Source organism: Urocitellus parryii, chromosome Y (genome assembly GCF_045843805.1).
Source record: "Urocitellus parryii isolate mUroPar1 chromosome Y, mUroPar1.hap1, whole genome shotgun sequence".
Classification (NCBI taxonomy): domain Eukaryota; kingdom Metazoa; phylum Chordata; class Mammalia; order Rodentia; family Sciuridae; genus Urocitellus; species Urocitellus parryii.
In genome coordinates, this window is record NC_135548.1 from 3,801,154 (window position 1) to 3,818,076 (window position 16,923).

At 35.8% G+C, this 16,923-nt stretch overlaps 1 protein-coding gene across 1 annotated transcript in view; it reads right to left on the reverse strand.

The window, feature by feature from the left end:
* Positions 1-16,923, reverse strand: part of LOC144251041 (centriole and centriolar satellite protein OFD1-like) — a 48,807-nt gene that overhangs the window by 20,894 nt on the left and 10,990 nt on the right. Inside the window, exons 4-10 of the mRNA XM_077794170.1 lie at positions 13,347-13,532; positions 10,790-10,858; positions 10,668-10,698; positions 4,873-4,980; positions 2,816-2,952; positions 2,316-2,489; positions 151-257 (exon numbers count right to left, since the gene is read on the reverse strand). Of these exons, the coding sequence (XP_077650296.1) occupies positions 151-257; positions 2,316-2,489; positions 2,816-2,952; positions 4,873-4,980; positions 10,668-10,698; positions 10,790-10,858; positions 13,347-13,532 (812 nt within the window). The remainder of the gene's footprint in view (positions 1-150; positions 258-2,315; positions 2,490-2,815; positions 2,953-4,872; positions 4,981-10,667; positions 10,699-10,789; positions 10,859-13,346; positions 13,533-16,923) is intronic.

Genomic DNA, 16,923 nt, shown 5'->3' on the forward strand with positions numbered 1-16,923 from the left:
AGTCTTTAACTTGTACCTTTTAAAGCTACATAATATCACCTTTATAACCAAGAAATCTACTTGCAATTAACATTAGAATATGTGGATATATACACTTGTAAATCTTTTTCGTCTCATTCTGAATATCCAAAATTAACATACATTACTTACAATTCAAAAGCATCAACTTTTTGCTTCAGCTCTGCTTCTCTGCCTCTTAGCAGATCTGTATCTTTTAGTAGAAGCTGCCTTTGAGCATAAATTTCTTTTGCTTCAGTCTGTATAGGAAAACATTAATTTTTAGCAAGTAAGCAAAAGAAAATAGACTGAAACTCATACACCGCTTTCTAAACTCCAGAAAACAATGAAAGTACAGACATTCCTGTTGACAATTTCACCTTTGATAGATTTCATCTCAAGGTATGTTTGTTCTAGTTGTATAAAAACTACTCCCCTAATGACTGTTAAACTATATTACCCTATATTTCTAATATCCCTTGTCTAATTAGTTCTTTATTATCTCTTAGTCCCTTATTTAAAATTTGGATAAGTTCTTCAAGCAAGAAAAAACTTAAAACAAATGTACACTCAACAATGATACTCCCAAAGAGTACAATCCCATGGTAACTTGCTGATGGTAGAGCCATCTGAATGTTTCAGTTCATGGGTCATTCTGACTCGGTGCAAGTTCATATGAACTTCCAAATGAATGGGCCATCCTTCCACTTACGAGTTCACTGAACAAGGATATACCATTTGCCTATCAAATGTCAAGCAGTGTAATAGAAGCTGGACATAAAAAAGGCAGACAGAGTTCCCATCTTTAAGAATCTCACAACTTGGTCAAGGAGAGAGAGACAGTCACTGAGGATGTGATGATCTTAAAGCCGAAATACATGAGAACTATACAGGAATGAGGCCTGAACGAGTTATTCAGTGGGAGTTAGGAAAGACATAATGAGGTGACATTCATGCTAAGGCTCTGAAGGACAGAATGATCAAAGAGACTAAAGTAGACAGCATTCCAGGTGAAAAAAATAAAGGCACAATGTTTTAATGTGAATGGCAATCTTCCTCAATACCCTCAGATAATAAGTAAATGGGAATTTAGTCAGTTACCTGTCTACAAAAGGAACCTGTTAGTCTTAAACCCAATCCAGTATCTTAAAAATCTGTGCTTCCAACATTTATTATTACAGCCCAATTCTCAAGAAATGCTGCACAGAATTGTAGAGGGAATCCACTTAGTACTAAATAACAGGGGCCTAAAGACAAGCCTGATGCCAGGGTGGACCCTATCCTACTTGTCTCCTGACAACAGCAGTTCTGGATGCACACTGCAAACAGTTTTGCAAATCCGGACTGGCCTAAGACATGACCTTAAGAAAGGAACATGTTTTCCTAAAGAAGCAGATCCAATCCCTCCTACAGACACACACTCCTGCCATTCCTTAATTTCACCTCCTGTCCCATCACTTTCCCCGTTTTCCTGCATGGATGACCTTGTAGCCCTGGATGACTCTGCTCCAAGGACTTTCACCTTTGCTCACTTCTGTAGCTTCCTCTGATGGCTGCACACTGCATTTTGTTTCTAGTCTCCACCTGAAACCTCACCTTGCAAATCTGAACACTTGGTCTACCCTTCTTCCACCTACCAGTCTCTCTGGCCTATTCTTTGGATCACTTCAAGAATGCATCATAGCCCTCCCTTTTCCCCTAGGTCAGAAGCCACCAATTATCCTGACTCCCTTCACCACCCAGTAGAGTCACAAGATCTTTATTTAATTCAACAGGCTGCCTTTCTCAAGTCAATTAAATTAACCTCTGCACAAACGCCTCTGTTTCTATCTTCACCAAAAGGCATAGAAAAATAAAGGTGCTCATAAATTATAAACCCTCTAAAGAACTAGAATAGAAAACTCACCTCCAAGCACATGTTTTGGTCTCTCTCACTTCCAGGCTCCTGTTTCAGCTGGGTCTTGGACAACACAAACCAGTCCTCCCTGCTTTAAATAGCTGCTCCCCTTTACCCACGCAAACGTCTACGCGAGCCTCTCCTTGAACTCCTACCTAAACCTACACTGTGCCTGAGAAGATGAGTGTCTCCGTCTCAGAGTGGATGTTCACCCTGCAACTCTTTCCTATCTGCCATCTGGGAGGAAAAAGTCTCTGTAGCTTGACAAGGCTGGTGCTTCCATTTGCACCCTTGGTCATGGTCCTCACTACTTATCTAGGGCCTTGTTCCATCAACTGTCCCCACCTTGTTCCTCGCTCTTGAACCAACCTACCAACAGCTGCAGGAAATAGCCACATGGTAAACTACTTTCAAATATTACCTCCTGGTGCTTCTGAATTCTTTTAAGAGCACTCTTTTCTCGAGAAATGAGGGCTTCATTTTTTGCATGATAAGTCCTCTTAAATTCGTTTCGGAACTCAGATAATTCCTTCTCGTACTTCCTTTTCTCATCCATTTTAAGTTTTGCTATTTCAGTTTCTTTAAAATACTTCAACTGCAAATTGATCACAAAAAAATAAAAAATACAGTTACTATCCTAAGGAAATAGTAACAAATTCTTTTAATGGTTAGGTTTAACATTAATGTTCTGTCCAAACTATAACATACTTAGTTTTATTCATTTTATTCAATGACTGTACCTGTAGGAGTCAGTCAAAAGGCATGAACCAATGACATCAACTGGAAATAAAAATAATATGCCTAATGGGATAGTATCCCAGTCTTTCCAAAAGGTTCTAGATGTTTTCCCCACATACCTAAGACATTAGAAGACAAGCAAAAACATCATGCTTGTTAAAAGCAGCAAGAGATGCAGCTTACCTTTTGACCAATCTCTACTCGAAGTTGCTGTTCTATTTCTTTTTTATATTCATTTAGCTTCATTTCTAAAGACTCTAGCTTTGGATGCTGAGGATGAGCATCTGCAAATTGATCATCGATAAGCTGAAGCTTCTCAGCTATTAAAAAAACAACACATCAGATTAGGATACATAAACTTGGTCAGGTGTGCAAGAAGCCAAAAACAAATAGTATAAATGTAGGGATGCTGACATTTACATTGAAACACATAAAAAACTTGAGATAGATCAATAAACGATATTAAGCAAGTATAATATAGATTTCTTGGTAGACCGTGGGTATGCAAGTGTTCAGTGTAAAATGCTGGGGGGGGGGGAGCAAAGAGTAAGTCAGAAATTACTGTATTCTTTTTCTAGTTTCTATGTGCCAAGGCAGAGAGCTTTTATTGAACTTTTGATTCAAGTTGACATACACATTTAAAACAGCAACTTAAAAAGAATGAAAGATCATGTATTTTGTCCCGTCCACTTTATAGATAAGGAACAACTGCCCAAATAGTTTAAGGGACTTCCAGAGGGTTAAGCAACTATAGTATAACTGGGACTAAAGCAAGGCCTGTAGCCCTCAAATCAAATATAGAGCAAAACCAGCAACACAGCAGAGTGCAAATCTGAAGCCTAGAGTACAATCCCACCCCTGTAAGGTCCTAAGAGCACCAAAAAATCATGCACAGGGGAAATAAGGCTGGCAGAAATAAATAAAAATATCAACAGTATTTATCTCTGATAGGCATATCTTTAGACATGTTTTTCCAGCTACTTTTCTGTATTTTCCAAATGTTCTGTAACTTAAAAGTCCAAGACAGGACCTTCTAGCCATGTGTAGCAACTGAGTACTTGAAATGTGACCAAGCTAAATTGAGATTTGCTTTATGTGTAAAAAATATACTAGATTTCAAAGAATTCACATGTAAAATAAGTGAAGTATCTCATTAATTTTTTCTATATTGAGTACATGTTGAAATATTTTGGATATGCTGGGTAAATAAAATACATTATTAAAATGAATTTTACCTTTTTAAAAAATTTTATTCTATTTTTTGTACCAGGGATTAAACTCAGGGGTGTTTAACCACAGCCACATCCCCAGCCCTTTTTTAATATTTTACTTAGAGATAGGGTCTAGCTGAGTTGCTTACGGCTTCACTAGGTTGCTAAGGCTGTCTTTGAACCCTCAATCCTCCTTCCTTAGTCTCCTGAACTGCTTGGATTACAGGCATGCACCACCATGCCTGGCCCATTTTACTTTGTAAATGTAGCTACTAGAAAATTTAAAATTACATATGTGGCTCATGCTATCAGACAGTACTGCTTTATAAGGTGTTTCTAATGAAATGAAACCTACACTTATTTAAAGGCTTACTCATACAATACAGTTTTTACAAATAATGAATTTCTTATCTTCTTACAAGGTAAGCAGGACGGACCAAGAAGCTGATTGAATGCATCAGTTTAAATAGCTGTTTTCCATCACTAATAAGTACCAAACTAAAGGACAGGATGGTATTGCAGAAACGCTGCATAGTGACAAAAGGTCTAGATCATGGACTGGAAAAATTGGAGTTCTTACCCAGTCTGGGAGTTTCCAATTGCTTTTTCTTTGAAGACCTTGGTTTCCTCAACTATAAAGGGAAGTGATGGACCAATGATATCTCTAGCCATTGGCAAAGCAAATAATCTATGACAGTCCAACTCAATGACAGTCCAACTCAATAATCTATGACAGTCCAACTCAAAGCTAGACAACAACCAAGGAAGAACCTCCCAGTTAAGAGAGGTTAAATCCAACAAACAAGGAAGAATGTGGACCTTGGGATCCCTGCATGATTTTGGCATTCATGATAGAGAACATGACCAGAGAGCAATTCCTGGTCCCTTCCAGCAACATGATTCCAGAAGAAATGAATTTCCTTGTCACCTACAGGTTCCATCTCTCCAGTTCAAGGAAGAACCATACAATATGAGGTCATTTCCTTTATTCCAAAAGAAAACAACAAAAATTAAGAAGGCTATAATTACCAAGTGAGTCTTTGTTAGGACATGTTGAACTTGTCTGAGTTTCCATATCACAAGTCTCTTTAGCTTGATGATATTCTGCCAATTCTTTCAAGAAATTAATGAGAAAACCTAGAAAACACCAACATATAGTTTTCTTTCAGAACTTTCATTCAACCATTCCTCAGTTATTCAATTACTCTTTAAAGTCTTGGCTTTATAATGTCAACATTTTTTACATTTATCTTTTAAAAATAATTTTTTTAAAATATTTATTTTTTAGTTTTTCAGCGGACACAGTATCTTTGTTTGTATGTGGTGCTGAGGATTGAACCCGGGCTGCAAGCATGCTAGGCGAGTGCGCTACTGCTTGAGCCACATCCTCAGCCCTAATTTCTTTTTTAAAAATTTTTAATTTTTTTTAGTTGTTGATAGATCTTTATTTTATTTATTTATATATGGTGCTGAGAATTGAACCCAAAGCCTCACATATGCCAGGCAAGTGTGCTACCTCTGAGCCCCAGCCCCAGCCTCTTTAAAAATGATTGAAGAGTATGCATTTACAGACATATAACAATGAATCCCACTATTATATATAATAGTGTGCCAATATATGGGAAAAAAATTTCTAAGAAAATGTCTTTCCAAACATGATATAAAACCTAGAAGGAATAAGGAAATTTATCAATATAACCATATAAAATTTAAAAATATATATGGCATGAAATAAATTCAAAGGACAAATGTCATATTGGAAATTTCAGTGCTTATATATATTCAAAATGCATATGTCCTTTAACCTACTCATTCTACTTCCATGAATTTACACAGCTGGATTCTCTTTCACAAAGGCACAAAGGGTGCACACTGATCACTTTTAATGGCAAAAAAAAAAAACAAACAAAAAACCCTCATGAACCTTATCTCCATCAATAGGGAGTTAAATACATTCATGAAAAATAATCAGTATAAATATACCACGGTAGATAGTTGAAAAGACTCATGATTCTACATCCACTAAGTTACAGGTCTTTCTTTTCTGCTTGATTTTAAAATTCGACTCCTATACTTTTAGCTTCCCTTACATAGGCAGAATCACCCCAAATTTTCAACTTCTTATGAAGTTTTCATCCCAAACCCCATGTAACAATCACATATAGCTGGGCTACTTGATGTGTCACAAACCACTGCATGTACTGGCCACATTGCCTTAGTGTGAAATCTTTAATCCTGATTTCTCCTCAGAAATTCCAGGTCAGTTATTTCTTTGTTTTTTCTTCCATAATATGTTTAGGATTTTTAAGTTTTAAAAACTTGTGATACAAAAACTTAATGACATTCACTGATGTTTGCTTAAACCCAAGGCTCCCCTTTCTAATCCACAAAACCATCTTTCTCTCAGGAAAGCTTTCTTCCACTAAAAACATACTTGACTAATCTTTAGAGATGTGCTATTCCACTGGAGTATTTCTAGTGCAGTTACCTTTCCTCAGGTTGGTGGTACTCTTCACAGGCCTCTGATAAGTCCCCCTCCTCCTCAGCCCCCTCCCAGCACACAGTGAACCTCTAAGGGTTTGCCTCTCCTACTTACTGATTCAATCATTTGCTTGTATCAGCATGACTCACAGATATTTTATGTTATAATTCACTTTTGTTTAGATAACCCAGAATTTTATTTTGTTGCACAAATTGTTCCAGCTTTGGCCTTTGGGAACCCTTTCACTGTGGAATTTTTTAAAAAGCTCTTCCTTATAATCTGGCATTATAAGATGCTCCAGGCTCATCTTGTATATTTTCTGCTCTAGTTCTACAATCAGCCATTTCTCCAAGGAGTCCTGGTTCCTTTTATTAAGGACTGATAAGAAAAAAAAAAAAAGGAAAAAAAGAAAAAAAAATCCTCAAACAGGGCACTAATGTGCTTGCTCACTATTACTGGAGTATTTGCTTCTAGGCCCTCCCAGCTGACACAGCAAGAGAATAAAGCCATGTATGTTAAAGCATGTATAAACACATTTCTGAAAACTTCTATATATAGCATCTGTATCTATATTAAGCTAAATATGAGTATATACTGATGTCACCAACCACATGGATCACTCTAACCTCCCTCCTTGTTTATATCTGTGAATTCCCAAACAGTGAGAAACCTGTTTCCCTATCATCTACTATCCATTGTCTTGTCAATTCTAACATACAGTGGTTCCAAAATTGTTAACCAGTCCCTCAATGGGAAATAACTATCACCTAGAGTAGTTAGGTCCAATTCTGTTTGCCTTTATTCTCCACTCATTTCTGAAGTTAGCCCAGTGTCCCTCACTCCAACAGTTTGATCTGTCACAGTCTGTATTCCATCCTGGGATCACCGGACCTCCTAAACTTGAATTAAGGTTCCCTTTGTTCTGTAAAGTTCCGTAAGTTTCTAACAAATGTACAATGTCACACATCTACCCCTGCAGCATCATACAAAACACTCCCACTATCCTAAAAAATCTCCCGAGCTTCACCTATTCGATTTCCCAAAGAGATCATATTTTCCCTTCCCTCCAAATCCCTGGCAATAGCTGATCGGTTTACCATGTCTAGAGTTCTGCCATTTCTAGAATGTCATATGTATATGTATACACACACACACACACACACACACACACACACACACATACATGCACATACATACAATCATAATATGTAGCCTTTTCAGAATGGCCTCTTCATGAACAATATGAATTTAAGATTCATTTACGTTTTTTGGGTGGTTTCATAACACAATCCTGAGAGATGACTAATGTTGCATTGTATGGATGGAACAGTTTGTTTATCCAATCATCTACTGAAGGACATCTTGGTCGCTACCAATTTGTGGCAATTACAAATAAAACTGCTATAAACTTTCACATGCAGGTGTCTGTGTGGACATGAATTCTCAAATCTGCATGGAAATACCTAGGAGCACAACTAATGGATCTTAGATTGTGTTTAGCCTTGTAAGAAACAACCAAACTGTCTCCCAAGTGACTGTACCATTTTGAATTTCCACCAGCAACGAATGAGAGTTGTTTTTGCTTCACATCCTTGCCAGCATTTGTGTTATCAGTGTTTTGGATTTTTAGCAATTCTAATAGTTGTGTAGTTGTATTTCCTTGCTTTAATTGGCACTTCTCTAAAGACAAATGATGCTGAGCATTTTTTCATATGCTTATTTTCCATCTGTATATCTTCTTTGGTAAGATGTCTGTTCAGACCCTTTGCCCATTTTTGAATTGGGTTATCTGTCTTTAGGGTTGAGTTTTAAGTGTTCTTCACATATTTTGAATACAATTCCTTTATCAGATTTGTGTTTTGCAATTTTTTCCCCCAGTTTGCAGCTTGGCTTTCATTCTAATAACACTGCCTATCATGTTTTTTAATTTTAATAAAATGACACTTATTTATTTCATGTATCATGCTTCGGGGGTAACGTATCTCACCATGAAACCCAAGTCATACAGATTCTGTTTTTGTTCAAAAGTTTTATAGTTTTGCATTTTACATTTACATCTGTGATTCTCTTGGGTTTGAGTTAGTTTTTGTTTAAGGTACAAAGTCTGTGTCTAGGTTCATTTTTGTTCATATGAATGTCGAATTATTATAGCACAATTTATTGAAAAGAATATACTTCCTCCATGGAATCATTGTAAACATTTAGTTGACTGTATATTTATGGATCTATTTCTGAATTACTCTTCTGCACTGATCTATGTTCTATTCTTTTGCGATAGGTAAAGATTTAACTTCCAGAAAATAAAGGACTAATGTCCAAATTTTCTACCCATGATTCCTAGACATCTTTATCTTGAAAGGAAAAATTAGGGGTGGGAAACATGAGCGAGTAGACTCTAGGGGAAAACTATTATGGCCATTCAATAGATCAGCACCTACTGCATAAAGACACTTTAAAATAAGACAGGGACAGACAACAGATACAAAATATTTTCCTACCAGTTTTTTGATGTTCTTAATCTCCTAATTAGAAGCCACCAACATTTAAAATCATATTAATAGTAGCTGTTTTACAATTAGCAAAGGGTTCTATCCAAACTTTGGCATTATGATGCCTAATGTGTCTGCTACTCAGGTTTTCTGACTTCCAGAAGTTTTAGTGGGATGCTGGGTGAAGCTACTAAGGGCTGAATGATACAAACATCTAAGTAAGTGGATTATTTGTTTTAAGATCCCTTCAAGCCCTAAATTTCATTTTTAAATAACAGTAAAGCACCAGATATTAGCTCTCTATTTTTGGCCTGTGCTGTCCAATACAGTAGCAACTATTCAAGTGTGGTTAATTAAATTTAAACTAAATTTAAAAATTAGTTGTTGGGTCACACTAGCCACATTTCAAGTGCTTAACAGTCACATGAGGGTAGTGGCCACCACGTGGGACAGCACAGAGTAAGACATTTCCATGATTACTGAGAGTGACATTGTATGGTCCTGCTTTAAGAGTCCAGAACACAGGATCATTTACCATGCCGTACTTCAGCAGGGATGATTTATTTTGCAGGCAGCATCCCATGATCCAACTTAGTTATCTTCTGCAAACATTACTCCCAAGAGCCCTGGCATTAAGTCATAGACTCAAATGTTTGCTGAATACATTCTGATTGAACGAATGGAATGAATGAATGTCCTACTGGAGATGGCAGTAGTTCTGGCAACAGACAAAAACCCAAAAGCAAACTAACACAGAAGGATCATTATATAATATCATAATCATTTAAAAAGACCAAAAGATTAACTATGAATCAAAGGTAAGTTTTCAGCTTATGTTCAAACTACAAAGCAGTTTATCAGGTCTGTATAAACACTAAAGAATAAAAATAAAATACTTATTTGAAATGAAGCTCAAAAGTCAAAGTCAAAAGACATCAAACTAGTTTCAGTGTCATGGCTAAAATGAAAAAGGGTTAGGGTATTCAAGTAAAAAAATTTCTGCTAATTTTAAGAATCAAAAATCTTATTGTTTTCAAAGGGAAGGAAAAGGTAAATACTGGAAATTATACTGACCAAATTATATCATTGTATTGTGTGCATGCACAAATATGCAACAACGAATTCCACCATCATGTACAACAATGCACCAATAAAAAAAAGGATACAGTGATAAAAAATTAATACATTTAATACTTTACATACATGTTAATACATTTAATACTCTATCAATTGTACTTCAATGGAATACCTAGTATACAAAGATAGCTATCTTAAATGCTATTATTTTTTTTTGGAGTACCCCCCTCCCTGCCAATAATGTTCCAAACAGTGGATTCTTTAAAATAGTTTTTAGATGTTAATGAACCTTTATTTTATTCATTTATTTATATGCGGTGCTGAGAACTGAACCCAGTGCTTCATGCTACACAAGTGCTCTACCACCAAGCTACCCCAGCCCTCAACAGTGGATATTTGTAGGGCTCTTGATTACCATCACTAGTTTACTTATTTGAGTATCTAGGAGTTATTAAAAAGGCACTATGTGAAAAAATGACCTGCATTTTTCGGAACAATTTATGAACCATTGCTTATTTTTAAAGGCAAGATACAGTCAGCAAGGAAAATCAAATGACTTAATTCAAATTAAGTTTCTTAGGGCTGGGATGTAGCTAAGCAGTACTGCCCATGCCTAGCATGCACAGGGCCCTGGGTTGATTCCTAGCACAAAACAAATAAAACAAAAAAAATTTAAATTTCCTATTCTTCTCTCTAAAAATTAACAACTTCATACTTTTATAGGAAAAAGTACATACAAAAATGTTGTTCTTCTTTACAAAGATGAAGGTTCCTACCTTTTTGGTTTCCTTTATCAAATCCTGAGACCTGCAAAAAGAAAATATTTTACTTTTATTCAACTATCTAGTTATAATTAACAAGACAAAAAACAGGTTATTAAAAAAAATAATAATCTTACCAGTGATTTGTAGAGACTGGACGTGGGGTTGATTTTAATGAGTTGTAATAGATCCTGCATAGTATATACCTTAAGGGGGAAAATTAATTAGTCATATTTTTACACCAATGTTTAAGTGGCAAGTTGGGATATATTTTTGAATATAAAATTAAGAATTATGATTCAGATTAAATAAGATTATAAATATAGTAAAATGCAAAATTAAGGCTGTTTCTTAAACAATAGATTGAGGTTAAAAGGATAAATTTTTAAAATCATATAATTAACTTCCAAATATTTTTACATTAAAGATGGCATACTTGAAATAACAGAAATGATTAATACCTTAGATGACAAATATCTGATGGGCCAAAGAATATGAGGAAATTCTAGAGTCTTTACAACTATTTAAAAATGTAAATGAACTAGATTTTTTATAGTCCTTATAACTATAAATGACTACTGTATCTAAAATGTTTTTAAAAAGATATTTTGGACAACTTTATATATATATATATATATACATTTTAGTTCTAGTTGGACACAACATGTTTATTTTATTTATTTATATGTGGTGCTGAGGATCGAACCCAGGGCCTCACATGTGCTAAGCAAGTGGTCTACTGCTGAGCCACAACCCCAGCCCTTGGGTAACTTTTTGTGGTTGTTGTTTTGGTACGGGGGATTGAACTCAGGGGCCCTCAAACACAATACCAGCTCTTTTTTTGTAATTTCATTTAAAGACAGGGTCTTGCTAAATTGCTGAGGCTGGCTTTGAGCTCATGGTTCTTCTGCCTCAGTCTCCTGAGTTGCTGGGATTATAGGCGTGTACCACCACACCTGGCTGTATAATTATTCTTTTTATTTTTGGGGGAAGGAGGTACCATGGATTGAATTCAGGGGCACTGGACCACTGAGCCATATCCTCAACCCTGTTCTGTATTTTATTTAAAGACAGGGTCTCACTGAGTTGCTTAGCACCTTGCTTTTGCTGAGGCTGGTTTTGAACTCATGAAACTCCTGCCTCAGCCTCCAGAGTTGCTGGGATTACAAGCATGCACCACCATGCCCGGCTGGATAACTATACTTCATACATACTTCTACACTTTATATATATATATATGCATGTATATATCTCCTGATAATTTTTCTCAAATGGTGTGATTTTAAAAGAAATATCCTGAGCTGGGCAAGGTGGTATACTCCTGTAATCCCAGCGACTCAGGAGGCTGAGGCAGGAGGATCTCAAGTTCAAAGCCAGCCTCAGCAATAGCAAGGTGCTAAGCAACTCAGTGAGCCCCTATCTTTAAATGAAATAGAAAACAGGGCTTGTGATGTGGCTCAGTGGTTGAGTGCCCCTGAGTTCAATCCCCGATACAAAAAAAAAAGAACTATCCTTCATGACATTTTATATTAGCAGAAACCATTAAATGTATGAACTGGATTAATTACTGCTATAGCTGACTACATAGTAAACAAATTTGTAATGTATCATTAGGAAGCTAGAGAATGAATTAATGTTAACAGAATTAAAAATGAATTCTTAATGTTAGAATTTTGTTGCTAATGAAGAAATGTAGCATGTTTAAATTTCAGGCTTTCATTCAAATACTGACATTGTTTTTATTTCTTTAAAATTTAATAGTATTAAAATTATGGTCAAGAATAGATAAAAGAGTAAAAACACAGGGACACCATCAAGAGTGAACTCTAATGTAAAGTATGGGCTTGGAGTGATCACAAAGTGTCATTGTCGATTCACTGACTACAGCAAAATGTACCACTGTGGTGCAACATGCTGAGAGTAGGGAAGGCTATGGGGAGGGGCCAGAGGTGTATGCAAACTCTTTCACTCAATTCTGCTGAGAATCTAAAACTGCTCTGGAAAAAAAATTCTATTTAAAAGCATGTGCAAACATGGAAAGTTTGTTATGTCTGCCTTTGAAATAATAAAATATGACTAATATGTTCAACAGTAATGAGGAAAAATAGTTACAATCATTAAAGTGATACAACATGTATTTCAAATGTTTCAGAATTTTACAGATTTTCTTCAGTTTTGCATTTCTCACTTCTCTTATGTAATTCTAAAGAAAAATATCTGAAGAACCTATTGCATAGTAAAAAAGAGCGCATTTTAAAGATCTATAGATTTAGTTGAACTGTATTGCCAATTATAAGTTATATGACTGTGGGCAAATCACTTCTCCAGGGTCCAGTTGGTTATCTGTAACACATGTGACACCTGCATTGGGCCTAGCACAGTACCAAATTCACAGTAAATATTCAACAGAAATGGCATTTATGAGTTTAATTAGACTACGTTGAATATAAGATCAATCCTAGCTCCAAAACATTTAGTGATTCCATGTATCACTCTTTAACAAAAGACTAAATGAGCTACCAATCAAATTTAGTAGTCATTTATTATATAATGAATTATGTGCAAGACTGATGTGCATTCAAAGATGAACAAGAAATGGATTAAGTCCAGGAACACTTAGCTACTATTCGGCACTTTACAATTATCAAAGGAAGAAACTGTTAATAGAAAATTCAAAAACAAGAAAGACTTTACCTTTTCTTTTGTTAAACCACTTTCTGGGAAGAAAACAGAAAGTGAATATTCATAGCCACATCTCTGTAAGTGATCTGCCACTAGAGAGTTAGAGGCACCTAGTAAGAGAGCACTCCCTTCCACTGAAATAGAATGAGGCTGCAGTTTTCCACTTAATTCGTGAATTAGCTGGTTTCTGAGTTGTGTCTAATGAGAAAAAAAAAAAAAAAAGGGAAGAGAAAAAATTTCAGTAGCCTGTTTTACTGGAGAGATACATGGACATGTTGTACTTGTTGCAATTATGAAGAACAATTTTCTCACATTATAAATGTTTCCACAAGTTAGAAACCATTTGTCTTGCCCTGTGAGACCAGCAAAAGCTTTCTTTCCCCAGCTCCCAAGTAAACTGGTGGTCAGCCAGACCACTTATAGACTCTAACTTCAATTCCCTAGAAGCCCATTTCAGCTGCTTATGATCAGGATATCAAGTAAAGGAGAAAATTCTGCCACTTCAAACCTCTGGATTATTGGAGGCTATAAAAATAATATTGGATCAAACCAGTTTATTGGGCACATTGATCAAAGTAAAATTGTTTTTTAAAAATTTTTTTAGGGGGCTGGGGATGTGGCTCAAGTGGTAGCGCGCTCACCTGGCATGCGTGCGGCCTGGGTTTGATCCTCAGCACCACATACAAACAAAGATGTTGTGTCCGCCAAAAACTAAAAAATAAATAAATAAATTCTCTCTCTCTTAAAAAAAAAATTTTTTTTAGTTGCAGATGGATAGCATGCCTTTATTTATTTATTTTTATGTGGTGCTAGGCAAGCACTCTGCCACTGAGCTACAGCCCTAGCCCCAAAATTGTTTTTTTTTTAAAGGAAATACCATATGCAAGAGAAATTAAATAAACCCCAAGGCAGCTTATTAAGGATACACTTTCCATAGATCCAAATTTCATCATAAAAATTTTCCCCTAGAGTAACATTGAACTAAAATTAGTGAAAAAGAAGATATCATTTGAAGTTATATTAGTTCTCTCATCTTTATCCTTTCATTTTTCTATCTCCTTTCTTGATCATCTTCCTCTTTTTCTTTCCCTCTCCCCTTATCTTCGCAACTTATAAATTGGAAGATAAAAGCCCATTAGAACACCTTACTAACATATTAACTTTGCACACACACATGCACAAAGATCCGTCCACAATACCTGAGCCTGTCCTTAGAGTTTAATCATAGGGAAGCATCCCAGAGGTATTAGCTTATGATGTAGCTCCCACAGTACTCCAAGTTAATGTGAGTCTAGAAGGGCTGTTATGATGACCTTGCCTCTACAACTCCATGGTGCTGTGTGGTCATTGTGAGATTTGTCCTAGAGCAAAAAGTGTCATCTTCTTTATACCATTCCATTGAGGTCATATAATGTTAGCATTAGTAGTCTGCCACTGTCCCAAGTACTTTGTATTTTGATTTGCTAAATCCTTACAGCAGCCCTAAGTGGTAGATACTTTACTCCCAACTTACAGATAGGGAAATTGAAGCACCTGACATTAATACAGAAATTAATCAAGGAAATATGAACATTAAATACAGAATTTAATCAAGGAAATCTGACTCCAAAGCTTTTTTTTTTTGCTACTTTGCCATACCATCTTGAATCAATGTGTTGTTTTTTCCCGTATTTTTTTTATTGGTGCATGATAGTTGTACATAATGGTGGGATTTATTGTTACATATTTGTATGCACACAAAATAACTTGGCCAATATCATTCCTCATTGGATCAATGTGATATAGCTTGTAAAATAAAATATTTTGAAGGAAAAAAAAGAATGCACTTTCACAGTATTTGCACCTCAAGCAATTATGAAGGACAATTTTCTCACAATTTATAAATGCAGACATTTAGACTCAAAGTGGGTAATTTTCTCAAGATCATAACACTGGCATTACTAGTCATTTGGGTTTTCAGAAAATACCCTAAATTATCAGACTAATGGAAGCTTGTTTTAATCTACTTTAAAATTTATTTTCTCAAAGTTTCTGGTTTTGGGAGATTGAACCCAGAAGTGCTTTACCCCTGAGCTACATGCCCAGCACTTTTTAATTTTAAGATAGGGGCTATGTTAAGTTGCCAGGGCTGGTCTCAAACTTTTAATCTTCCTACTTCTGCCTCTTGAATTGCTGGGATTACAATCTTGCTACAGTCACAAACAGGCTAAGTTTAAGAGTAAATTGCCTAGATTCTTAGGGTTTAGCAGAAAATATCTAATAGTTCAAATTATCTATAGAATACTAGCAAGCAACAAATGAAGTTTATGTTTTACCTATTTCTTACATCCTTTAACTACAGGAGAATAATATATAATTACTAGGATAGATCAGGACTTATTATACACCTGAAATCCTATATTTAAAAAGACATTTATACTGAACAAAATATACATGCTCAGCCTCATTTAAGACAATTCATTACCTGAAATAACAAAGAATACAGCATACTCCACAAATAAAATTTCGAAGTAGTTTAATTACATTTATAACATACAGAGGAAGTGGTATATTTAGATCCAGCTGAATTAATAAAAATACTTAGAGTGTCTTGCATACACATACACATAGTGAAAGGAAAATAAGAACAGGGAAAAAAAAATGAAATGACATTTATAGACCAATTTCCATCTTGACAGAAAAAAGCATGTCATTTAATACTTGCTAAAAGAAGTGACAACACTGGCCTGGAGTTTCTCAGCGGCCAATTCAAGAGGGAAATCTATTCAGAATTAAATTCTGCTATATCCCTAAGATAAAAAAATCGAATAGTATAAAAGGTCTACTACCACAGGGCATGAGGGAAGGAAGTGGGAGAGAAGAGACACATCTCCAAAATTGACTAATCAGACCCAAAACAATGAATCAGAAGATTTGAAATGTAAGTAATTTTATAGATATGTAAGTATCTATAGATATGTAAGTAATTTGTATTTAACCATAGATACAAATTATCTTCAAATACCCAAAAGAATGATAATTAGGCCACTAAAAAACTCAGTAAATTTTTTAAAATAGAAACTCACCTATGCTAGTTATTGAACTGAGAAAGTAAAAAATCTGCCCTGCCATTGATCAAGTTGAAATCATAGAAAACCAAATGGGAAACCATATTTCTCCCATGACTACACTGTGGCTATAAAGTGAATAGGCTAGCATTATCCAGACACCAAAGTCAAAGAAGAACAGCTCAAAAAGAGTAATGATTGGTTCATACCAATTATGACTGCAACATCAAAGTAAAACACTTTCGGATCTACTCTAAAGTAAGACATGGGCTGGGGATGTAGCTTGTTGAGAGCCACAGCCAAAGGGGCCCCAGAAAACTTCCAGCTGCCAGCAAACTCCCAGCTGCTGGCTGATGATTGGCTCACAGTGGCCCCAGCAACATCTAGCTGATTGGCTCCTCTGTGGTGATGTTCATTGGGCTGTTTCCCTGCCCTTCAGACTGCCAGCTGATGATTGGCTCACAGCGGCCCCAGCAACATCTAGCTGATTGGCTCCTCTGCGGTCATGTTCATTGGGCTGTTTCCCTGCCCTTCAGACTACG